Here is a 26821-nt window from a genome sequence, read left to right as displayed (position 1 = left end):
TTTTTTGACTTGCTTCCAAATTTGAGAGAGAGAATGGCTTGCAAACTGTTCAAATTCAAAAATGTTCAATATAGGGTATTTTTAGTATTTCCTTCACTTCCCAATTATACTTCCTTTCCTATGAACAGAACAGTTTTAGGAAAACCAGTGACTGGCAAATATCCTGTCTTTGTGAAACATTTTTAAATGGTCACATGTGGTATCTCTAATACTAGTCTTAAAGAGAGATTTATAACAACCCTACGGTGACTAGCATTAACCTCTACTCTTGAGAAATGGCAGGATACAATCTAGTGAGAACGACAGGTGGAGGAGAGAAATTAATCCATAATTGGACACTACTTTATGGCCATCTAAGGGAGGACAAGGCCTCCTGTGCTTCCAGCTGAAATACTATAAAAATCCAATTTAAAACATTAAGGGGAATTCTCATGCTCATGGTTTATCACACACCTGCAATACTTTATCATACTCCTAATACATAAAATCTGCCTATTTCCTAGTATTGTTTTTCTCTATTTAAAAAAATCCCAAGGATACAAATGTATTATTTTCATAACAAACATCAGATTAATGCCTAGAAATATGCAGAATGTGATGAAAAGTACATCAGCAAGCTGACTAATGTTTAATAAACTGATATAAAATGATCACATTATTTGCAGCTCTGGAGGCCAGGGAGAAGAGGTCACAGAGAAGCTGAATATTCATTTAATTGTTGCTGTAGAAGGAACCTGTCAGGTCAAATGGAACCACAATTAATAGTTTTTGGCCACACATTTTGCATCAAATGAGATTAGAGAAAAGCTCGCTCTTTTACAGAGAAGTTGAGAAGTGTAAGTAAAACTCCAAAATGTCTTTAGTTTTTAATGACCTTGGCCAGGGTGGAAGAAAAATCTCCAAGATTAATAAATAAGTGTGTATTTAATACAGGCTTTGTGTTCTAGATAACTGATCATGTTATATGTTTAAAATACTTCTTTTTTCTTTATAAAAAATGTCTAATTTCTTCAGCTTTACTGAGGTACAATTGTATCAAAGTATAATATTTTTAAAAGGTATTCTATATACAAATACAAATTATATATATTTAAGGGATGTCTGTGATATTTTGATATACACATACATTGTGAAATGAATTACCCCATCTTTCTACTTTTTCGAGAACTGTTAACTCACAATGACATTTGAAAATGGTAAAAAAAAAAAAAAAAAAAAAAAAAATGTTGAACCACTTTAGACTTTAACAAGTATAATGGTAAAATGACATCAAGGACTAATATTACGGGGCTCTTTCCATAGAAAAGGGCCTGTGCAGAGCGCTTTCTGTGCCTTCTCTCATTTAACACATACAAGAGCTCTACTGATGCAGTCCCATTTAGTCTTCTCATTTTATAGATTTGGAATCTGAGCACCACAGAGGTTTAGCTACGGGCTCAAAGATATAGCTCTTTTAAGGCACAGTTAGGATTTAAGCTCCATGTTAGGATGACTAAGGATATTTTCAGGCTTCCTAGCTCTGCCTGAGGTTCACCTTCACCTACAACTCCTTGCTGGCTTGATCAAACCTTCCTGAATGTGGAAGGCATGGCTGATGCTTGTACATTTGGGGATGGCGGATTCAGAGTTCAGGAACGAACACTCAAGCCCCTTCCTATCAGTCAGCCACTGCTTAGGGCTGGAGGTGAAGGAGTTTGGAAAGCAGGAGGCATGCATGGTGACCATGGAGACAGGGAGACGAGCATCCTCAAAGCGGTCACGTCAGCAGAGAGGCAAGCTGCTCTCGAGCACCTGATGGCTGCTCTTGGAAGGCACAGTCTCTTTCCTCACACAATTACGGGATTTAATGCACATGATCAAAATTACATAAGCTGCACAACCGTATTTTATGTTTGCTCCCAGACCTACTCAAACAACCCCACGCCACTTGGTTCCTGTGCTTTTCTCCAGGCCTGGAATGTCTCCGTTCTAACTCTACTTCGAGGGCCCTTTTCAAGATCTTTCCCAATCACACTGTCTGCCAAAGCCAATTTTCCTTTCATTCCCATCAAAGTTTGTCAGTAAGCTTTTTTTTTACAATGGTAAGGAAAAACAAGAAGACATGCTGAAGCTCGGTTTCCCAATGTGTATCTACGTATTTGAATTATTATATGCATACACTAACATTAATACCTCAAGATAAAAGTTACTTTTAGGGTATGCATCAATGTTAAAGGAAGCTGATTTAGATACCTATTTAAAGGTGCTAATTTGATGATATCTCATATTTTAGGTCAATTCCAACCCAAGTACCATGATGTGGCTGATGAAAACCAACACTAGGAATGGGAGAAGAGACAGGATGGCATTTTTCCCGTTGTTTATCTATGCTACATGATTTCAACCTGTACCTCTTTACAGAATCCTTTCAATCCTTTCTGGGGACCAGGGGTGTTTGTTTAGTTAAAATCAGATCAGACTAAATTTTTTAATCTGGGTACAGGAAGATGCGTAATGCCTCGCCATTGGCAGAAAGTAAATGAACCAGGCAGCAAGGATGAATGGACTGTCAGGTGCTCCGGGTGGTGGAGGCTCACTCTCATGCTTCCCCTGGGATAACCTACACAGTGTATCCCCAGCACATGACTGGCTTTCAGACACACACACATACCTACCACACAGGTACCACTGTCAATCTGCATGTTAAATATCGGTAAAGATTTTTTTAAGAGAAGGCTCAATATATATGATTGTTCTAACATCTTTCTCCACCCAATGAATCCATTGAGTACTAGTAAGCACTCCCCAACATATACACTCACGTGTACATACGGGGTGCCCCTGTCCTAAACCACCTGAATGTCTGGATCATTCATTCTGCTTGGTGGGATGATGCTGCCTTGCATTGTCACACCATTGTTCAATGTGAATAGCCCTCATCTCGACAGTCAAGTCTGTTGACTTCTCACGTCATGCCTTCCATTTCCGGTGTACTGTGCCTCCCACGTGGCCTGAGTACAGCATAACACACAGAGCAGGCAATCAACAGGAATGTATTCAGAAAAGGGAAGTACTGAACAATTCTAAAGTCACCACAGTAAATAACAGTGATGAGAGAAGTTTTTATAATAATCGTGCCAACTTCGACTCGCTTGAGTCTGAGTTCACCCCCCCAAAAAATGTGATGGCATCTGTTTAGAGCATGCATGTGAAAGCTCCTCAAAATACACTGGTGCTATACCAAATGAAACTTGTGACTTCTTCATGAGGGTGATTCTCCCAGTAAGTTAGGCTCGTGAGAGACACTGGAGCTATTTTTGTTCAAATCATATGTGAAACTGAAGTGCTGACCTCATGTATCTGGTAATTATCTCCTAAGCAGTCTTATGTCAGTAAATGGCCTAACTGGTCCCTAAATGTAGGCAAATCAGGTCACTACACTGGCCCACCATCTCTTCTGATATACTCCTGTAGAAGTATCTGAACTTGTTCATAGCCTCTGCCTGAATACTATTCTTCATTTATAATTCCCCTTCCTAAAAGATGTATTATTGGAATAATAAACCTAAACTACATGTGATATATCACTGCTTTGTGAACTGAGATTTTTAAACAATATGATTGAATTTATGAAAGTCCCAGGTTCTCAACTCTATGGCATGAGGGAGGAACAAAGTAATGATTAATTATGCTAAGCATTCCAAAATTTGATATAATGAATATACAAATTGCCAATGTAAGCAAAGCTTTTTTGGTGTTTTACACAAACCATATCAGAATCGGGCTGATTTTAGGTAGGTCAACCTCTAGTTAATCTCCAACATTAGATACATATTTTAACACATTTAGACATCAAGATATACCCAGCCAATTGCAAGTATAGTTGGTTCTTGACGATACGAATTAACAAAGAGTCAGCACAGACAACCTTAAATGGGAGCTAAATAGAAAAATCAATTTTTATTTAGCTTAAGTTATTCTTATATAATCCCTTTTCTATTTGGCATTCTTTCCTGGACATAGGAAATAGATTTTATGCCAAGAGCTTGGCGGTGGTGGTGGTTTGGGAAGGAATGTTCCCCTGCTCATTGTTTCATTAGACTAATATTAAAGCTAATTCTCCTGTGCAATTGACCTGCATTTATGAAATTGTGACCTTTATATAACCTGCTTTAGTTTCACCTGAGAAAGCACACGAAAAGATGCTCAACAATATTAGACATTAGAGAAGGCAAACTGAAGTTACCAGATGCCACTATACACTTATTGAAATGGCTACGAATGTTGAAAAACTGACAATACCAATCACTAATGAGAACGTGGAGGAAGTGGAATGGTCATATATTTCTGGTAGTCTGGTGGGACTATCCAGTGGTTCAGACAGTCTAAGAAACAATGCAGAAGTTTCCTTTTCTTGGCGGCGGGAGGAGCGGGGGGACAGAGTCTTGCTCTGGTGCTCAGGCTGGAGTGCAGCGGTGCGATCTTAGCTCACTGCAACCTCTGCCTCCCAGGGTCAAGCAATTCTCCTGCCTCAGCCTCCTGAGTAGCTGCGATTACAGGTGCCTGTCACCATGCCTGGCTAATTTTTTGTATTTTTAGTAGAGACGGGGTTTCCCCATGTTGGCCAGGCTGGTCTCGAACTCCTGACCTTGTGATCCGCCCACCTCGGCCTCCCAAAGTGCTGGGATTACAGGCATGAGGCATCATGCCTGGCCACAGAAGTTTCTTATAAATCTATGTATACACTGACCTGATAATCAGGTAGTCATACACCTAAGGTGTTTACTAAAATGAAATGAAAACCTATATTCACACAAAAACCTCTACATGAAGGCTTAGAGCAGCTCAATTCATAATTGTCAAAAACTAGAAATGACCCAAATGTCAAACAAATCGCACTGCATCCACATGAGGAAATATTATTCAACAACAAAAATGAACCAACTATTGATACGTGTAACAACATGGATGAATCTGAAACATATTTTGGCAAACGAAAATAAAAAACAGATGCAAAACATTACATACTGTCTTATTTTGGAAAAGACACAGCTATAGACAGGGAAGGAGAACAGATTAGTGGCCGTGTGAGGCTAAGAGCCGAGGGAGAGTTTGATGGAAAAGAAATACCAGGGAATTTTTTTTTTTTTTTTTTGGAGGGGTGGATGATTAAATTGTTTTGCACTTTAGTTGTGGGCATCGTTAACATAACTCTTCATTTGTCCAAAAGAAGCGAATTTTACTACACATAAATTTTAAAAAATAAAAATAAAAGCCTCTTTCCTATATGGTTCTTTTTTCATAAAAACATTTGAGAATTACTGCTGTGAAAGTATTTAGCGTTTTCCTCCATCTGCCATAGTTTCTTTCTGGATTCTTTATTCAGGTTAGGTAAGATATAGATGTTGTTTGTGGCTGTAAGTAAGCAGTGGTGGCAGAGGAAACTTCTTTACCCCCTAAGATGACAATGAAATTCCCCAGGTTAAGAAAAATGCTAACAAGGCTGAAAAAGTAGAAAAGGAACATCAGCCCAGCTGCATCAACAACAACCACATACACACACAAACCCCTTGAAAAGTTTGTGGGGACAGAAATGTGGGAGGGCTACAGGAAGTACAGCAAAGACAAGAGAACAGTGAGAAAGCTTGAAGCATAGGAAAATGGAACTCCCATTAATAATGGAGACAGTAACCTGAGTAGGAGATAAGGAATATGGTAGAAGCAGCTGCCATTGGTTGGGTGCCTACTACATGCCTGGAATGGTATTAGGAGCTCTACATCCCTTTAATCCTCACAATATAAGGCAGATGTCACTTATCTTCCAGTTCACTGATGAGAACATAAGACCAATTTGGATTCGACGACTTGCCCGAGTTCTCATAGTCAGAGATGGAGAATGTGGTAGAACCCATGCCTAGTCTAACAGGCAGAGCCCATAATTTCCACTTTACCAAGTTCCTCCAGGAAAAGATAATATGGCTGCCTTTAAAGGTATAGATACTTCTAAAGGTATCCATAGATAATACCACACACTGAGTATTTTACGTACCTCGAATATAATGCTGTTGGTGTTAATGAGTACATGTGTATTTTATGCAGGAGACATACTCTTGACAATTTGAGGGTAAATATATTTTTTTAAGGTTATCATCCTTCAAGTATACTCAGGAACTTCTCTTGTAGAAAGAATCAAAAAATAAATATTTTTGCAAAGCAAAGAATTCCTTTGTGATATAATTAATCACCTCATAATCCTAACACTGCAAAAATTTCAATTTTTATCTAGTGGATTTTCTTAAAATATACTTTCAACTTGTAATATATTTTTTAAAATCTATATTAGCCAGTCTTAGAAATGAATGAACAAGATCAAGAAGTTTTATGGAATGAAAAAATAAAGGGCTTCATTTTTTATACCTCTTCTAAAGAAAAAAAAATTCTAATATTTAACATTTCATCTCTATCACTTGCAGAATCACTGTAACTGTATGCTAGGAAGTAATTCAAGGCAGCCACATGGCCACTACGCCCATTCACCAGTTGATCTACTCAGTAACTAAACTCCATCACGAACAGAAAAGGTGCTACCCAGAGGCCAAGACCATGGGAAATCAGAGGGAATATCAACAACATTCTACATCCAAGATGCATTCACCAGCAGAATGAAATACTTAAATACTTACACTTTCACTGAGATATGCATGGCATAAAAATCATTTTTATTTTTATTTTTTTCCCGACTGTCAATGCATAAAGGATTAGGATATAAAATTCTCTCTTAACAAAGTGATCAACTTTGTACACCATCTTGACAACTCCCACTTACAAATGAACAGGATGAACCAATCTGTCCAAAAATAGAGTCATTACCCAGAAAAACCACAATCATGCAAAAATAAGACATTTCAGAATTGGCTCTTCTAAAGAAAAAACTCAAAGCAAAATATCTCCTGCAACAAATAGTATACAGTGCTAAACTATCTTTAAGAGAATGGAACTTAGAATTTAAATATGCATGGTTCCAAAACATGATCAGAAACATATTAAACTAATACTCAAATCCAACCCCAAAATATGGAGCTAAGGGCTCAAAAGGGGTTCTAAAGTACTGCAAACTAAGTATCCAACAGTCAGTCTGAAAAACACTGGCTTAAAATGTTCACAGAAACTTAATTTTTATGGTGCAGAACAAATCAGATGATCCTGAATAATTAGATGATGTGTCTGTAATTTGCAGGAACTCTATGTGTTCACTTACTGTCAGAATAGTGATATCACAAATATCAAATGTTAAATAAATTTCTAGAAAACCTGCAAATGTTTACCACGCCCTCCAATGACGATACAAGTCCCAAAGTCAAATCTTCCTTTCAATTAGAAGCAGAACAATTCTACAGTGCCTGCAACAGTGAACTCAATGAGGTCAGTAACTTTAAAAAAAAAAAATCTAAAGTTAAAACGTAAATGATACTCAATGAATTCGATAATTTTATAAAATCGGCTCGAAAGTTTTTGTAAAACAGGCTGAAAATGCTAAAATTTCCCTTCTTTCTCTAGCCCTAACAAACAAAAAAGCACTTTAAGATATTTTCAAGACACTTATAACTACAATATGAGCCTGCTCTTTAAGAAACACAATTTCAGAGGCAGGTACTTCAAATACATTTGCTGAAGAAAAAAAAACCTCGCAACTTTTGATTGTGCCACGTACTTTTTCTGGAAGCTGGGATTCAACTTCTTTCTTCAGTCTCCTTAGTAAAAATGGTCTTAACACCTTATGCAGACGTCTGATGATCAATATAGTTTCTTCCTCATTTAAGTCCACCTATAAGAGAGGCTTATATAAATTTGATTTTTTTAAGAAAAGGATGGGAAAAAAAAGGGCATTTCATACCATAAAGCTTTATGTTACATTTATGTGTTTCAATACATGATTAAAATTTTACACGCATTAAATCCGGGTTTATGTCTGTCATACCCACCTCTGAATTACCCTTCCACCTGCCTACCAAGCAGTAATAAAATGACCTCTAAATAGGTGTCTTTGCCTTAATGCTGAGTTCTATGGAAAAGAGCCCAGAAGCTACCAGCTTTCTATCAGTAGTGTCAACAGCCCATTGTATGTGATATGACTGACAGTGAAGGCTGACTGAAGACTGTGACAGAATGAGAGAAGGCGGGTAATAAGTCAATATGTTTCCGATTTAAAGGGGCAGCCTTAAGTTAGGCCGTTCATCTTGGTTGTTTCAGACACAGAAAAATACTAAAGGAACAGAGCTTTGAACATATAAAGAAGAGGATCAAAAGTAGAGTGGATCCAGTTTATGCTGGTGGGCCTGTAAGTCCCTCTAACTTCACTCCTTTCCTTTGCTCAGCCCTACCTAGTTCAACTTTAGTCTTTCAGAGATTTCCCAGCTTTCTCCGTCACCTTCTACTACTAACCTCTAGGGGGCAGAGTTGATTGAGACTACTTTCTACAAATTGGCAAGCCAGTGAGTTAACTATTGACAGGGGGCCCATGTGCCTCAAAATTAAAGGGCCAAACAATTCAAACCAAAATTTTGCTAAAGCATTTTTAGTGCCTTTTCAATCCTATGAAAGAGAAACCTCTATGAAAATGCCATGTGCCGATTTCTTTTCTTGCAATGGCCCACGTCTTCCTTTCGTAAATGAGCTCTTAAGACAGTGGAAGGAACGGTAAGAAATCTGAAAACAAAGGGCTACTCCAGGAAGACTTTTTATTTACACACAAAACTGAAACTCACACTAAAACCTAAAAAAAAGAAATAGAAAAAAGGTCTGCAGAAAATTAGTGAAAACTAGTTCTGTTTTACACACAAACTCTTCATGTGGAAATATTTTAAAGGGAACGTCCAAGCTTATAACAAGGAAAGATTCGTTTTAAAGCTTATATTTAGTTGGTTAATTTGGTCTGCTTAAATTAATTCAGCAAAATATCTCAATGTTCGTCTCTCCCTGTGGCCCACTTCAGTTAAGCATTCCACTGGTCAGGACCCTTTTCTGGTAGCCTGGTAAACATGCTGGCAAAAGACAAAGGGGTTAGACGGCCCCGGTACCACTAGACCCATTTTCCCAGGAGGCGAAAATAACCCTGCCAGAAGACCATGTCCACCCATTGATGGGTTTCATCAACTATGCAACACTGTAAACCACCCTGCAGGTGTTCTGTGGCTGTAATGGTCTCAGCTTTAGGGCCTTTCATTTCATTTCATTGTCATGTAGTGGAAAATAGTAGAAAAAACAAAAGTCAGACCAGTACCCTTTCACCAGTCATGGCAAATGGAGCATTGAACCATTGTTCGAATGTGCTGCAGCTCTTAAAAATTGTGGGGAGGAGGAAGTTGAGGAGAGCCCAGAGTTCAGGGAGTTTATTCTGCAGCGGGGTCCCAGTCAAGAGGATCCTTCTGGGGGCCACGTAGTGAGTGTTCAAGACCTGAGTCAGCTTGCAGTGGTGATTCTTCATTCGGTGGCCTTCATCCACTATCATGTACTTCCACCGAATCTGTAACACACGAGAAAGGACAGACAGGTGATCAGCAAGGGAAAATACAACTATTCCCAACAGGCAAGTGGTGGTGTGGAAAACCAAAGAGCCCACCCTTGGTATATGATATGCTGTGATTATCTTTAAGACAAGAGAATCTCAACAACGTCCCATGCCTGATAGGCCACATGAGACATCCTGTAATAACAGAATGTTAAAGCAACAATGTTCCTTACAGACCATGAATTCCAAATCAACTTTTTACAAAGAAGGAAATTTGGGTCCAGGATGATATGGTTGTTCCTCCATGTGGATCCTGCATCTCCTCACTCAACGCCCTTTCTATTAATACTCTATCGTAACAGTTATCCCACGTTTCATGGTCATGCTACCTCTGCTCACCACAGGCAAGGAATACAGGTACCCACTTGAAGCAGAGGTTAATGACCAATTTTTCCAAGATGGCCCTAGCAGGTTCTATAACTGAGACATTCTTGGCTCCATGCCTTCTTTTCTAATAGCCTGGCTGGTTACTACCTTTAGGGCTTGGCTCAGAAGTGTGTTTTGTTTTGTTTGGACTGGTTGCTCACATTTAAAAGTTGGACTATTTCACGTAAAATCTGTATACACAGCTTTTCAAAAATTAGTTCTGACAACCAGACTCCCTCAATGCATGCACATTCCTTACCTGTCAGATCTAGGACCCCTGTTTTATCGAAAATAAAAGGATCTACTACTGGCAGAAAGGGCAACACAAAAATATAATTCCTCTATTTATGCCAAAGCTGCAGAATTAAATACAGCAAACTTCCCCAACGTGATTATCGCTTAAAACTAGAAATCTTACATGGCCCAGTCCTCCTTCCTGTCTACACAGTTCCCTTCCTCTCTCATAACTCACCCTTCAGTCCTCTTAAGAGTCAGTTTTTTAAGGTGAGAACAATGAGGAATGTTCCACTAAGCCTATCCATTCTCTACAAAACAGTGGCAATGGCCAAGAAAAACATCTGGTGCTAAGATGTCCCCAGATCCCGCTGCAAAGCTCCTAAAGAGAGAAGTGAGATGAGGAGAGTATTCTATACAGTCCTTGCCTTCCTCATTAGAAGCACCAGACACGGCAAGGGAAAAGGAATAAAATCATCAGTCAGGCTGGGATGTACAGGTTTAAAAAAAAAAAAAAAAACTACCCCAACTTTTTTTCCTTCCTCCACCACCTTTAAGAAAAGTGTTTAAGGATAATTAAAGCTGTACAATCAACTGCCTCAAACTTACCAATAGCATGCAAACAGGCAAGCAGACAAAAACATATTTAAATAAATATTCTCAATCTACTTTCCTGCCTAATTTAGCTTATGAAATAATAAGGAATCAGAGGCCTTTGATTTTGCTATTGGGTCTACTACTAATTAGGTCTTCCACTTGGAAAAAATTACTACCCCTTTCTATAGCTCCATTTCTCCAGTAACAAATAAAAGCAATGCATCTCGTTATCGGGCGTCTCCAAAGAATCTTGAAATACATATGCAGAAGACACGAAACGAATTTTTTTAAAAGGATCTCAAATGTACAAACACATTCCCATAGTCATATTGAAAACACATCATTTCTGACACTGCCAAATTCATCTCTGAGTGTGAGGAGGTGGAACACAGCATTGTCGCCAGTGCCATCTCAATTATTAAACCTCCCCTGGGAACACATTTCCTTTTTGTTATTTCCTGTGATGCCATGAAGGGAACTCTCAGTTCCCAGAGCAAGAGTTTAATGCAGAGAAAGAATAGACCCCAGAAATAGAGATTCCGTTCAATTTTGGACATCACTTAGTTTCAGATTAGAGTGCTTTCAAAACACCATGGGGTAAAAAAAAAATTTACTAGAGAAAAGAATTGAGTTTTCATTATTTGTTCCATGAAAGACGGTACTTTCCATCATTCTGCATGAACGTATTAGGAGACAAGATGATATAAATGAGGGGGGAAATTACTACTTTGTGGCTAAAGGACAACTGAGGACATTCAAATTAGGAGACATATTAGTCACAGAAACACCTCTTTCTCAGCTCCAAATAAATAAGTCACAGAAACAGCCTTGAGAAATTCCAACAATGATAGTCTATTATTTCACCAGGAAAAACCTGAAACAATGCTACCACAAAAGCCACGGCTTGGATAAATGTTCATATGGTAGAGACCATATGGAGAGGTGCCTGGCTCATCTTTGGAGAGACAAACGCACAAGAGGAATGGAGTTACTGACAATATCTCAGGGAAACAAAAACATTTCTTTCTTTCCCGAGCATGTTCAAAGCTGTTGGAGAGAAAACGAGTTGCAGAAGGAACCAGGTGAATTTTTTTAAGAGATGTAAACTCATTAACTAGGAGAGGATAGGTAAGAGCCACCCCAGGATCAATGATACACACACACACACACACACACACACACACACACACACACAGCAGGCATGAAATCAAATCCATGACCAAAATATATGAAATTCTGAAAAAATAAAAAATAAAGAAAGGGACAAGCCATCTAAGGATCTAATTATACTACTGATGTGGGCAATACTTCACATTTCAGTGTGATAGTCCATATTAGAGACAAAATAATTTTTTTAAAACATACCTTTGCAAGAATGTGCTTGTCTTTTATAATGTACTCATAAGTAGTCAAGAGGACATTGAATTTGCCACTCCGTAGCTGGGGGACAAGGGAGCGACGCATGGCAGGAGTACCCTAAAGGAAAGAAAAAAATATATGCATGATCCAATGGACGTGTATGTGCGTTTTTTCTCACTATTCATAACTTAATGATACCAGACTTGTGACTGAATAATGTACAGGCACACATTCTCATAGACTGATCTATTACACACGAGGAAGTCTTGGGTAAATTGCACACATCTTGACCCTTTTCAGATCTTTTTTAGAAAGGTTTTCCCACCAAAGACAGAGGGAGGTCAAAAAGAAATGGAAATGACAGTGACTTTGTGGTAGTAGAGAACCCGCTGCTCTGCGAAAAGGCTCCACTTCTACTGGGAAAGTGGAGCAGGCAGCCCGGGCACCCGGGTAACTGCCTGACGTCGCAGGAACAGTCGGCACAGTAGCAGCCCACAGCAAGCCAGTCAGCAGCACACAGAATGTGCGATATTTGTCATTTGTATTACTCTCATCAGAAACCTTGCAATATGATAATTAACAATTTTCTTCTGGATTTCACTATCTGAAAGTAATTATGGTTTATTACAGTAATCTTCTTGGGATGATTAACTCTCACGGTTTAGTACATGATGTACATGACAAAACTTTACAACCAAATACAGTTCACAGATGTGCATATGGAATGAAGAAAATAGGATCTATTTTTTGCTTTTCCACATTTATATATAAATACAGCATTCCAAACCTTGTAAGAAATTTTCACCACAGAAGGAGCCCATTTGTCAAATTCATATGTCCAGTTAGACAGAGTCCTATGGAACAACAACAAAAAAAAATACAGAAAAAAGACATTTGTATAAAAATCAATGGTTAAAAAGATGTTATTCATTTTCAGGCCTCACCTTGAAAGGGGCTACAGAATACAATGTATCTCAACAACATATTTATTTTAAAGTTGTGGAAATAAGAGATAAGTTCAAAATAAACTGTCACAAAACACGACAAGTTTGTTTTGGTTCATTAAAAAATCTTGTAAGAAAAAAACTAAAGAATACATAAATATAGAGAGCAAAAAACTAAATGTCAATATGATATTGAAAAAGAGCAATTGCCAGAATGATTTTGGGAATCTTTATAAACAGCTATACAAGTTCAGAAAAAAGTTGAGTCAGGAAAAAGAAATTACAAGATCACATGAAAATATTAAATAAATATGTCAAGAGGGAACAGGGGAGAAATACTGAACGACTTTTATTTAAAGCCCCCAAAGAGTCACTGCATATATGATTCAGAACATTCAAAACATAGATTAAATGCAAAAGATGCCTAAATATTATAGATACAGATAATTCATACAAAAGGGCTGCAAATAGTCTTCATTAGAAAAATATTCAAAGAAAACACAATAATATTAATAAAATCCTTTTTCTTACTGAAGGTCCGAGTTCTTATGAGCACTGAGATCTATAACAAGACCTGTGTAAACAAAGCTGCAACCTAACACACACAGGCAAACACACTAAACTCCCAGGGAGGGAGCTTGTGAATCATTATGCCCTCACTCGGTAGTGCCCACTTTAGACCTTCTGAGAACCACCCAGTGGGTGAGGTACTGGGAATGTAATAGGGAACAGCAAAGCCTCATCCTTACGAAGCAGCAAACTGATTGAAACATTACCTCAGTGCATATACTAAGGTTATTTTAATGCAAAATTTATAGTTATGATTTGGATTTATATTCTGCTTTAAAAGGATGATTTAAGAATATATAATCTTTTGGAAATGGAATAAGAAAAAAAAAATCAAAGAAACTTTACACACACACACACACACACACACACACACACACTTCACACACTTTCCCCTTTGTGAACCACTTAAGGAATGAGGATGAGCAACACTCACCATGCAGTATTCAAGCTGCGTAGACCTGTAATGCTAATGGCTGATAAAAAATCACTCAATCACATGCTTAAATAGTCAATCAAACAGGCTAGGGTGGGGAGGGGTGGGAAATTAAAACCTAAATCCAGATTACACGCTCTTGGTAGTCTGATTTAGATTACTACATGCTACAGTTCTGCCTTAAGTGAAAAACAACCACAAGCTACTAATAGGGCACTCTACAACATACATAATGGTGACTGTGGAACAAATGACTTTACTTACGAAAGGGGAACAATGATGAGATAGGGGCCATTGAGTCTTTTGTGCTCCATCAGATAAGTGATGAGTGCAATGGTCTGTATGGTCTTTCCTAGCCCCATTTCATCAGCTAAGATTCCATTCAAATTGTTATTATACAGGGAAACCATCCATTCCAGGCCCTGGAGCTGAAATGAAGAGTAATTGCTTCAATTATCCAAGATCTGCACAGGTAATTAATACTAATACAATCCAAGTGAGGCTGTGACTTCTTAACTCCTCAGTGCTATACGTTGGGTTTCCCACAGTAGGAAAATGGGGGAAGCACCAATGCAAAAAGAATTTAAAATAATCATTCCTGCTGCTTGGCAGGTGCTGAGCATTAATCAGATTTAGAAATGATGTGCTGTAGCATACCGGTAAGTTTTAAAGCAGCTTTGTCGCTCATCCACACTTAGTATTTCACAGTATATGACATTCTAGAATGAAAATAAATGAAAAAGCCCAAACCAAACTCTAATCCAACCACTCCAAGAAGAAAAAACCAGTGTGAAGGCAGATTTGGCACATAGATCACAGATTACCAGAAACAGCCTTTTGGGTAATAAAATGGATACCCCCAGCGTGAGATCCCCTCAGCAAGAAGGCAGAGTGACCAGGGCGCCAGGGATACTCTGCTGGGACCACAGGAGAACGTTTCTCTTCCTGGCAGAGAGAAAGTTCTCAGGCAGCACATGGAAACTTTGCAATGTGGGTACTCCCCAAAGGCTGCACACTGGAAGCTGATTGGCTGGAAGCATGCTCAACAGATCTCTGAAGTACATACACAAACCCTGCACCAGAGATTCCCCATGTTAAGTACAAAAGTAAGGTTGGGTGAAAATACAAAGCTGTTAAACCTCCATCATCCCCCACCCGACAATTCCCTTCCACCATTATACCACAGATGCTGGATTTAAATGATAAAATCAATTATATATATTTTTTCTAAAATCAATTTAGCTTGCTAATGATGTTATGCTTAGGGAAATGTTAATTTTTTTATGTAAGAACAAAGCAAGTAATTAGTTTATTTAAAATATTTATTAAATGACCATCCTGTGCAAGGGGCCATCCAAGGAGCTACAGCAGATGGAAACCAAGGTCTGTAAGAGGCATGGCTCCCTTCAGAAGCTTGAATCAAAGAGAAAACAATGAACAAGGGACATATACGCATGTACCAAGAAGTGGCTGACAGTACCAATGTGTATGTATACATATAAAACTGTATTGACAAGAATTTCTCTTAGGAAGACACTACATTGGTCTGAAGCAATACTCCCATAAGCCACTTGAGATACTTTGTACTGTGCAAGATTCCAAAGCCATCCTAAAGGTTTCTGCAGAGCTACAGCAACACCGAGAGATAAGAAGAGAAACAAGAAGAATCTCCAAAAGAATCGGCAAAAGATAGAGGGAAAGAGGGGAAATTACTGTACAACAAATAATAGACAAAAGAAGCTGTCAGCCTTTTTGACTGAAAGCTGTCAGCCTTTTGACTCTGAAACCACTAGACCTAATAAGACCCTCAACTCACACTCATGAGAAAAGTCATCTAAATACAAGAAACGTGTTGGATACTCCATAGGAGTGAATTTTTTTTTTTTTTTTTTTTTTTTTTTTTTTTTTTTTTTTTTTTTTTTAGTGAAAATTGGTAAAGCGGCTGAATTTTGCATTTGTATTGTTAATTCAATACAAAGCAAAAGCAGAAACCAGCAGCAGAGGAGACTAGATGTTCACAAAAATTGTGGGGCGTAATTTGTACTTTTTCAGGCTGGAAACTGGCAGAATCGGCCAGGGGGAAGACTGGATATTGAACCAAGCTTATGTGGCTCTTTAGGAGTAGCAGGAAGACCTCAGCTATGTCAAAGTTAAATAAATATTAATGACACAAGAACCTGTCAAGAAGCAAGAAGATAGAAAGCTTACTTATGGAGAGAATTAGCAGGGAAGGGTTTGGGCCATAACTTGAACTGGTTTGTGAGAAACAAAAAAGTTCTCATCAGGCAGATAGGGGTAGTCAAGATTCCAGGAAGAAGGACCTTCATGAGGTATAAACCCAGAAAGAGGCAGTGCAAGGCATGTTCAGGGAATCTACAGCAGCTCAGCAACACAGAGGCATAAAATTCACATATGGAAGTAGAAGGAGCTAGGTTTGAAAAGGGAGTGATAAAGAGTGCTTAGAAGGGTGTTGGATGACAGGAGAAAATCCATGTGGCATTAAAAGTTATGTACAAATAATTGAAAAGATGATCTCCCATACAGAGATATACAAAAGTTTATTAGAACATGCTATGAGCTAAGATCTATGTCAGGTAGGCCAAATAAGATGAAACTCCTATGACATGGTCTTTGGAGAAAACACGACCCTACTAAGGCCAGAGCAGTGGTCCTTAGAGTGTGCGCTGGGGCTCCCAGGGGGCCCCCAAGACCTTGGCAGGAGATCCACAAAGTCAAAATTGTTTGCATGACAATACTAAGGCATTACTTGTCATTTGTACTGTGTTGACATAGACACTAATGACGCGAAAGCAATGGTAGGTAAAAACTGCTGGCGCTTTAGCACACATAAAGCAGTACTGTACTGGCAGTCCTTGTATTCTGCACTCTGTGCAAGAGCAGCAGACACAATATCAAGTTAAGAGAGGAGAGGACCGGATGCCAACAAGTACACTTGCCGAAGTGTTTCCTAGAAGACGCTAGTCTTACAGGATGTTAATTGATGATATAAAAATAGGGCTTGGTAGTCAAAAAAGTTTGGGAAATACGAAGTTAAACAATGTCAAATAAGTGATTTTACTGCAGGATGCCGACGTGCATTATGGATTACATGTTGATTTCCACAGAGTCCTAAGTGTGCTGATGGGCATGTGAATTAACAAGAGGGGGCACTGCCAGGGTTACCTGTCTGGCTGTTGTTGAGGGGCAGTCCAGGGTTATGCCTATAATCAATAATGAGACTCTTAACTCACGCTCACGAGTATCCAAGTAAGGAACGGTAGTTTCTATGGTAATCTTAGTTACAGTATTGGCCACAAACCTCTTTTTTTAATTTTTAAGGAACAAGTCATAGAACAAATGTCTCATGGAACACACTTTGGAAAACATCACAAGGTGGTAGAAGGTGGAACACAGGAATTAGCCTCAGTCCAGACAGGTCAGGTCAAACATTGGCCTAATTTTTAATCAAAGCACAGATGCTCACAACTTTATCTTATTTTTTAGATGGAGTGTCGCTTTGTCACCCAGCCTGGAGTGCGTGGTGGTGTGATCTCGGCTCACTGCAACCTCCACCTCCCAGGCTCAAGCGATTCTCCTGCCTCAGCCTCCAGAATAGCCGGGATTACAGGCGCCTGCCACCACACCCAGCTAATTTTTGTATTTTTAGTAGAGAAAGGGTTTTACCGTGTTGGCCAAGCTGGTCTTGAACTCTTGACCTTGAGTGATCCACCCACCTTAGCCTCCCAAAGTGCTGAGCCACCGCGCCTGGCCTATTGTGTCTCAAGAAGAGGCATAAATGTAACAGCTTCTCCTAGGTAAGTTGAATCCATGGCAAATAAAACCATGGTCACACCTAAAAATTTTAAAGAAATACTTTATCTACTTCAAGATGAGGCATGGATGTTCTCCAGTTTAAAAGAATGTGGCTGGGTTTTCCATTCTGGAGAGATCAGTTAGAATTCATCCCAAAAGCATAAAAGAGAAAATGGGTATGGCATTCCCTAGTTAAGATGGTAACATGAAGTACTGTAAAAGAATTATAGGCACGATGAAAGGAATCTCAGCATTACAAATGATGTGGCCTAAAATGTCTCTTCGTCATCAAAACCTTTCAGTCAACATGTGCATGACATACTTCAACCAAAATTAGGTAAATGGTTACGACTTGCCAAGGAAACACAAACCACACTATTACCTGGTAATGCTTTAGGGTCCCGTTAATGAGGAGGGCAGACTGTTTCTCCACCCTCTCCGAGATGGCATGAGCCACAGTGTAATAGGACTGGGAGCCCCTGGCACTGTACTGCATGCTGTATTCATCATCCACATCTTGTTTAGCTGTCCTGGGAAGGGAAAAAGTAGAGAATCACACACAGACAAGTGTGAGCAAGTGTTGGTTTAGTTGATTCAAAAGATGAATTGAGAACCTAAAATAGCTGCGATAAGTGTATTTGATTTATCAACCACTACTTGCCATGCAGTTAATATACACTATCTGTAATCCTCACAAAAAGCAAGTACAAAAGGCATTAGGATGTTCATCCCTGTTTTATGCATGCGGAGAACCTGAGGCTTAAAGAGGTTACTTCATTTGTTTGGGTCACATAAAAGGTAGTGAAACCGGAATTCAAATGCAGATACCCTTGACCCACAAGACAGAAAGGAGCCTGAATCCTACACCTACAGATGAACACTTTGCCAACAAAGCTGTCCTAGACTATGAGATACAAAGATAGATCCTATTCACAGAACACTGGCTAAAGCCAGGAGGGCAGGGGGAGAGGGCGACCCAACATTAAAGGGGTAGGAAGGAGGAAAGGTAGGCTTCTGTCTTCTGTGCCTTGTTCATGAGGGAGTCTGTTATTCTGCAGGCAATGAGGAACCTTTGAAGGGGGTGGGTTCTTAATACCTTTAGTGAAGGATCAGGGCAGACTGGTAAAAGGAAGGTCCCTAAAGTGGGACACTCAGCCATGGAATAAAAGGGAGAAATATGAGGATGTCTATTTCTGGTTCTGAAAAGACCTCATCTTTTAAAATTTTCTCTTTTGCATACTGTTTCACAACAGTTTTCCTTTAATAGTAGAGCTATACGAGCAAAGAAATGTGCAAACCCTTGAGGAGGGGACCAAAGGAATAGATGAGACAAAGAGCCAGGGTACTCGGAGGGTTGGAGAGAGTACAGGGCTGGGCGGGAGTTGGTGGTCAACTTGTCTGTGGCAGCAGGAGTAAGACAGGATTGGCATCTCTCACTAGGGTTGCAGGGAGAGTGCTAATGTCATTAGGGGAGGCAGGAGAGGCAGCCAAGCAGCTAGCTAGGGAGGTAAGTTTCATTAGTTCAATCTGGCATTGAAGTGCAGACGACACGTGAGGCTCAGATGTGAGCCTGAGCTGCAGGAGGTGATTACGGAGAGAGAGAAGAGGAAGGAAGTAGGAAGGGAAGGAAGTGGGAAGGGAAGTGAAAAAAGTGGGAAGGGAAGGGGAAGAGAAAGCGGAAGGGAAGTGGGGAAGGGAAGGGACAGGAAGGAGGGGGAAGGAGAGGAGAGGGGAGGGGAGGGGAGGGGAGGGGAAGGGAGGGGAGGGGAGGGGAGGGGAGCAACATGAAACCCTGAAACCTGGGAACCCAGAGCTCAGTGGTGACCTCTAAAAACAGTTTCAAGCAGAATGTGGGCATGAAGTCAGCTGCCTTCCTTAAACAAAATTTCCTAAAAGAAAATTCATGAAGCCTTATCCTCATGCAATGCATTTCCTGGGGAAAAACTCAATACACACTCTATGATCTGCTTAGCATCCTTCTCAGAAACTTCTTCACTGTTTGGATCCAAAAGTATTTTCTCTTCAGTTTCCTGCCTACTGGACTCTTCTTCCTCATCCTGGAGAAGGAAAAAAGATAGAGAGGAAACTATACTTTAATAAGGAAATCTCTGTGACTGACATTTTCTGAAAAAAAGATGAACTAGTATTCAACTTCACAAATGAAGTAAGATCATACAATTCAGGGAGGAAGTACATTCACCATCTACTTAAGCGAGGCAATACCCCCATTCCATTCCTGTTGAAATCACCAATGAGAGAATGAAGGGAACCCTCTGAGGATCCGCTAGAACCCTTGCTCCCAAGAGGAAGTATGTAAACATCATGCCAGAAAGATAAATATTTATCATTATGTGGTTATCAGAGTCCTATAGACCACATCTGCTCTCACTCAGTAGCATTCTCTCCAAAGCCAGATTGTAAGAGATCTTAGGATCCTCCTTCTCATAAAAACACTCTCTCTGAAAATGCCCGTGGGATGTGGATGGCCCCATACACGTCCACTGAGGAGGACCAGGGCCTTAAGCACACTGCTTTCTGTGGCTGATTCCCATCAACGCTGCAGAGTACTGAGATTAAAAACTCTTAATAACTTGGCAAAGGATTTCAGTATCTCCCACTTCTCAACTGCGTACTGCATCCAGCTGACCCATTTGAAAGCACCACTAAGTGTTCATTCTGTCCACTACTAACCTGGTATAGAAGGCTAAATCTTTCCAGATCATATGGTAGAATTTCCTTGAAAAGCAGGTTTAAAGAGAACCATGCTCTTCCATAACTCTTAAATGACATAGTATGAACTGACATGCTATCAAGAAGAAAAATCAAACCTTATGACAGCAGATCATTTAGAAGCAGGGAGTCAGCTAAGGTCTTGGCACAACTCCTTCACTTTCCAGGCCAGGAAATAAAGTGCCGACAGGGGACATGACTCTCCATGTGTCACTAAGGCTCACTTGCAGCACACCCAAGCAATGGGCTCAGGGACAAGGGCTGTCTGTGCCTGTCATCCTCAGGCTGGCACCTGCTGACTAGGCAGCTTGCTTTATCTTATCTCTGCCCATTCTGGCTCTCTTACCCAAAGAGAAGATTCTTCCAATAGGTCATTTATAAGCCCATTCATCCAAGTAAACAAGATACCTTTAAATAAAATACCTTAGTGACAGAGTCACTGGAAGAAAAATAGCATGCCCCAAAAAGCGTTTGCTTTTTTTGTTTTTTAAAGACAGGATCTCGCTCTGTCGCACAGGCTGGAGTGCAGTGGCATAACCTCAGCTCACTGCAGCCTCTGCCCAGGACTCAAGCCGTCCTCCTACCTCAGCCTCCTGAGGAGCTGGAATCACAGGCATGCATCACAACGTCCACTGATTTTAGTATTTTTTGTAGAAACTGGTTTCACCATGTTGCCCAGGCTGTTCTCGAACTCCTGGACTCAAGCAATTCTCCCGCCTCAGCCTCCCAAAATGCTGGGATTACAGGCATGAGTCACCAAGCCCAACCACGCTTGCTTTTTAATGATTATGCTTTTTTGTAATGTAACTTTTATTATTCTTCCTCTTTAAAAAAGCATTAAGTACTCATGGAAGACTAATTTGGAAAACACAGGTCCACAACTAGAAGGAAAATAGCCATAGTCTTGAGATCCTGGTACGCTACTAGGGGTAAGGCTGCTTTACCTGGTCCTACGGCACTCTCAAAAACATCAGATCTAATGACTATATATTAACAATGCTCTCATAAAGGAGATCAAATCTTCTTTTAATCCTTCTATTTGGTATTATTAAACATTTTGTATGTAGTTGATTTAACAAATATTTTATTATTTCTCAATTTCTATTAAAAGTACCCAAGATCCCCGCCTTAGGTTCTAGTTATACTAAGTATTGCTTCCAGGAGACTGAGAAGTTCTCTTTGGGTTACGAGCATATCTAAGGAATTCAAACAAGAATCACAACTGAGGAGAAATCAAGAGGATCAATAAACTAATTACACCAATCCCATGTTGCCCTTTTTGTCCAAGTCTCCAGACTCAGAATTGCAAACAGACTCTAAGGTCTGAAGAGCTTCACAATTTTTTGGCAGCTAATTCTCAGTGTGAATCACTTAGAGGTATGGCATGGCCCTTCCCAAAGTAATTCTTCTCCAGTTCTCCCCAAAAGACCACTTCACCATCTCCAAGTTAATGCCGGCTTCTCTCTCCTTGGTTCTAAGTGAACTTAGAATGTGCCAAGTTTCCCCATTAGCCAGGACCTCCCGAGAGATCACTGTCCCACCAGGCATACACCATCAAAGCATTGGTAAATCCTTAGCCCCAGCTGTCACCCAAAGGCCAATCCTGGAGGAAGAAACGATAGAAGGACACAGGCCTAGGCTTCCATTCAGGAAGATGTTTCTTCCTCTGCCAACTTTCTAACCAATAAACCCCAAACAGAGATACATACATACCTCCTCCTCATAATCAGAATCACTCTCTTCACTGTCGGACCTAGGGGCAACTTCATAACTAAGAAAAAAGAGAAAGAGGAGGGGGCTTAGATTTTTAAATGATAAAACAATAAAGATGCACGTGACTTCATAGCACATTCTATGCGTAAAAGACAAATCCAAATAACAACTTCAACCATCTCAGCAAAGGCTGTGTAGTTTTACCTTCGAGATTATTCAAGATTACCAAAATCTACAAAGCAAAAAGAACACCATGAATGCTGCTTTCATGCCTTACCCAGGATTCATTTCCAGCCAGGCATCCAGCTGACTTGCTTTGGGCGCTTCCGGTCCGAACAGAACCTTGCCGGTTTCCGTGTGAGTCACTTTGACAGGGAGGTCGCTCATCTGGCTGCTCTCATCTATGGGCTAGAAAGGAGGAAATAAAATAATGTCACGGCTTGGTGTTAACACATTCTCCCAGTTCTGTTCTATGCTGGACGTTTCTCAGCATTTTTGCTGCCCGGCATCTAAAACCTTATTCTGTGTTTGGAAATTTCACTACCTAAGGAGTTTTGGTGGGAGGTGAGAGGCTACCTCCCACTAAAGAAACTGAAAGTGCTGCCTCCCTGGCAGCTAAGACACAGGCACAAACCTTAGCTCCGCCAACCAGATGCATCACCAAGGCTGTGAGTTAGGAGGCAGAAGTTCAAGGGTGTAGGAACCAACAGGTGTGCTGGCGCAGGGCAGACCACACTGGCAACAATGCCAGGAAAGCAGTAATGGCCTTGCCAAGCTTCTTCCTGCTCCCAACCACAGCCTGTCCTCACTGGACCAGTTGTAGAGCATAATACTGGGGATAGCCCTGAGTCAGGTTCCTCCGAAACCCTGGAGATCTGATGAGTTACCCACTATCTTATCAACACATTCCCATTTTATTTAAATCAGAGTTGATTTTGGTCATCTGTAACCAACAACCCCTAATTCCTCAACTAATGCTTCCCAGATAACAACTACTGCCCAGTCATGGTTTCAGAGAGAATGAAAAAGAGAAAAGGTATTATATAACCCATGTCATCTCATGAGTGGCTGGTTTGATTTCTGCAGAACCAGGGTTCTTCATCCAAAACTAACCCCATGGGTTTCTAAACCAACTCCTGGCATCTACGAGTGTGATACAGAAAAAAGCTCTGCTTCTCTGAAATCTGGCAAATTTACCAAGATTAAGCTAAAGTTCATTACTAGACTAGTATATCCAAGGAACACAAGAATCACACTTGAGTATAATCAGCAGCGAATGAATGTTCTTGATTACAAAGTGACCTGTACTTCTGGGAGCAGATCCCTAACTAAAATGTTTGTTTGGAAGTGCCTGATCGTGAGTGGTTCAAGTTATCTATCTCCTGAAAAGTAATAAAAATTGAATTTTTAGACAATTCGTGAATTCCAAAATTTTTCCTAAATTACTTGCAATTGGAATTAAGCAGAAACGATAGGATAAGCTACAGTACACTGTAGTTTATTTTCCATATCTTACAGGAAATGACCAAAAACAAAACAAAACAAAAAACATACACCCAATGGTTCTTTTCCCTTACACCCTCAACAAAGCACTCTCAGCATAAGAAACAACATATTCACAATTATCCACAAAAATAACCTTAAAACGATAAAGGCTTACTCCAGATTGTCGTTTTTTTCTTTTGTGTGTGCTAAAGCAATGGTTTTGAACATCATTACTTTGCATGCCAACATGACACTTCTTCCTCATTAATGTAAAAGGTCATCTATATACTCAAGAGATAAAGAAGGAAATCTACCATTTGCTATCATTTCCCTTGGAAAAATCATACTCTTATCGTGAACCATTACAATATATAGCTTGTTTTTGTGCTAATGTCATGCCTCTAAGAAAATTGGAAATCACTGTAGATGGAAATTAGAACTCTGGCAAAAGCACTGAATGAGAAGAGCAGAGCATCATAATAAGAACATTATTTCGAAACAGAGCAAGATGTCCACTTTGCAAGCCTTAGCAAACAGGACACACATGTTAAGATTAAAAGAAAAAAAGATGTATGTCACAAGCCCAAGATCAGTAGCTAATTTTCGCAACAAATAATAAGATATAAGAACACTATTCCGTTAACATGGTAAATCTCTCCCTGTGAGCTTGTTAATTATAGACCGATGGGAGGCATACTTAGGTAAGGCTAAGATTTTGCAAATTAGAGTTGTTTCGAAGTGCTCTAATATATAGTATTCTTTTCTCATAACAGCCCACGGAGTTTCTTACACATCAGACATTTATCCCGATCCTTTCTTTCCTTGCGATGGATTATAGTGGTTAAGTAACATTTATTGTTCAAGAGGTTTCTGCACAGAATAGTGGTTCAGTCTTTTTATTCTGCATCTCCGCTATTTGAGTTCACAATACAACTGTGTGCAGAGTGATACCAGAATGGGAAGTGGCAACCTCCCACCCACATCAATCCTCCAAGTAGGTTTATCAGAATTTGTGAGACGAAATGAAGATAATTTGAAACAAACCCCCTTCCCATCCTGTTCTGGGAGTGTGCCTCCTCGTTGTGAATCGCTGGCAGAGAAACTTAAATTCTTCAGAAAAAAAAATCCAATAAATAAATAATTGTATCCTCATGATTCAGGAGAATATTGAAACTACTAGGAAATGAATTTTAGAAATAGGCTGATGAATATACATATAGACACTATACTGCAAGCCTACTAAAAATGTCAAAATAAGTTAACCAAATATGTGACTTCTGCAGTTTATGTATTTTTATAATTTCAAATTAATAATAAACTAAAGAAACTAGGTCATATTTTATGTTTCTGTATCATTTACTGGGCCATATAATTATAGAATCATTTAAGATTCGTATGCACCTTATATATTTGTAAATATATGATTATATGTGCACAGAAAATTCTGAAATAGTATGCAAGACATTTAATATCAGTTGATTGATAGTCTGACATGCAAGTAGATTATTTTTCACTGTATCTCTTCTGTATTATTCTAATTTTCTACTATGCTAATGTATTACTATTTTTACTCACAATAAATAGCAGTGTAGGAATAACACAGTATGCACTCCGTTCAGCAGAACACAGTGGAAAGGATGAAAATCCCTTACCTCTCCATCTGGTCCCAGGGCGGACTCCCCACCCTCTGCATTCTCTTCAGCCTTCTGCAAAACAACAATGTCAAATGTTAAATGTAACCAAGATGATGGGGTAAAGGACTTCCTGGTAACTCTCTGGTATGTAACTTAATTTCATTGCTACCCATTATCTAACAGCTTAAGTGTTAATGCCTTTTATGTTCATTTCTCTTTGCTGAGACAAAGCATGTATTTTATTAGCAACTTGTAGAGAGTCACTTAAAGCCAGATGTGCTCTAAGGCCAGCACACTGGAGATTTGTAGATTGTGTCTTCAGGGACTCAAAGAGCTTAAGACACAGCAGACTCAAGACAGTGGTCAGAATCTGAAATGTTCTTGTGTTTGGGAGTAGGAAAGTAAATCCTGACATAATTAGCTAAGCTTTCCTATCTGCTAAGCAAGTTTCCTTCAGCAATGAAGAACAACATTTTTTAAATGCCCATCAAGAATAAGCTCTGATGGCAACAACAGACACTGGCAACTACCAGGGGTGGGAAGAAGGGGTGGGGCAAGACTTGAAAAACTAATTATTGGGTACGATGATCTCTACCTGGGTGACAGGATCAACTGTAACACAAGCCTCAGCATCACCCAATACACCCAGGTAATAAACTTGCACATGTATTCCCTGAGTCTAAAATAAAAGTCAAAATAATGAAAATAAAATAAAATTACATTCTCAAAAAAAAGAATAAGCTATGAATCACTCCATGGGCATAAAAACATAATATAAAACTCTCTGAGTTCCCTGGATGTTTCTAATTCCAACTAAATTTCTTTCATAATATATAGTATTTCTACCATGTGTATAAGGGAAAATTTGATATAGCTACTGTTGTCTCATGAAGAATTCTGTTATCTACCATTTCTTAAATATCCCAATATCTTAGTCCACTAGCTTCAACGTGCCCCAGAGACAAACTAAATGAAAACTTAAGATCATGTCATATCTTGTACATATCCAAGAGTCTCATCTGTAATATACACAAAATCATCTAAAATTTCTTCCACTTTTGATAACCTCTGTTAAGTGCAATCTTTAAAATCACCTTTATAGAATCCCTATTTTAAAGTGACTGCTGGAAAGCTATACTGTTTCTGCATAGTATAATGAGAAAAAAAACAGGTTAATCATTTCTTTTACCAAGATATTTGGGAAAATGAGCTTTCCTCCCTTGGGCTCTTTAGTTAATTAAAAATAAAAAATGTGATACGGAATCAATATGAACTGAACTTCGTTTACTTAGGATATAGATTCCATAATATGTTTTTGTCTTCTACAAAAATAACTCACTGTCTTTTGACAAAATAGCTTTTATGAAAACACTTAAGGTTTAAAATCCACCTTTTA

The 26821-nt window shown here is 39.3% G+C and overlaps 1 protein-coding gene across 6 annotated transcripts in view; it reads right to left on the bottom strand.

Moving 5' to 3' along the window:
• The window catches only part of SMARCA2 (SWI/SNF related BAF chromatin remodeling complex subunit ATPase 2), a 224096-nt gene that overhangs the window by 100058 nt on the left and 97217 nt on the right, over positions 1-26821 (bottom strand). For all 6 annotated transcript variants that reach the window (XM_074394738.1, XM_039461271.2, XM_039461275.2 and 3 more), the window contains 10 exons: positions 25444-25497; positions 22584-22714; positions 22307-22364; positions 19820-19920; positions 18246-18393; positions 14315-14478; positions 12891-12957; positions 12110-12220; positions 9260-9502; positions 7691-7804 (listed from right to left, as the gene is read on the bottom strand). In XM_074394738.1, coding sequence (XP_074250839.1) covers positions 7691-7804; positions 9260-9502; positions 12110-12220; positions 12891-12957; positions 14315-14478; positions 18246-18393; positions 19820-19920; positions 22307-22364; positions 22584-22714; positions 25444-25497 — 1191 coding nt within the window. The remainder of the gene's footprint in view (positions 1-7690; positions 7805-9259; positions 9503-12109; positions 12221-12890; positions 12958-14314; positions 14479-18245; positions 18394-19819; positions 19921-22306; positions 22365-22583; positions 22715-25443; positions 25498-26821) is intronic.

The sequence above is a fragment of the Saimiri boliviensis genome, chromosome 2 (assembly GCF_048565385.1).
Source record: "Saimiri boliviensis isolate mSaiBol1 chromosome 2, mSaiBol1.pri, whole genome shotgun sequence".
NCBI lineage: Eukaryota > Metazoa > Chordata > Mammalia > Primates > Cebidae > Saimiri > Saimiri boliviensis.
The sequence above is the reverse complement of the archived record's forward strand: the minus strand, read 5'-3'. Positions and strand labels throughout refer to the sequence as shown.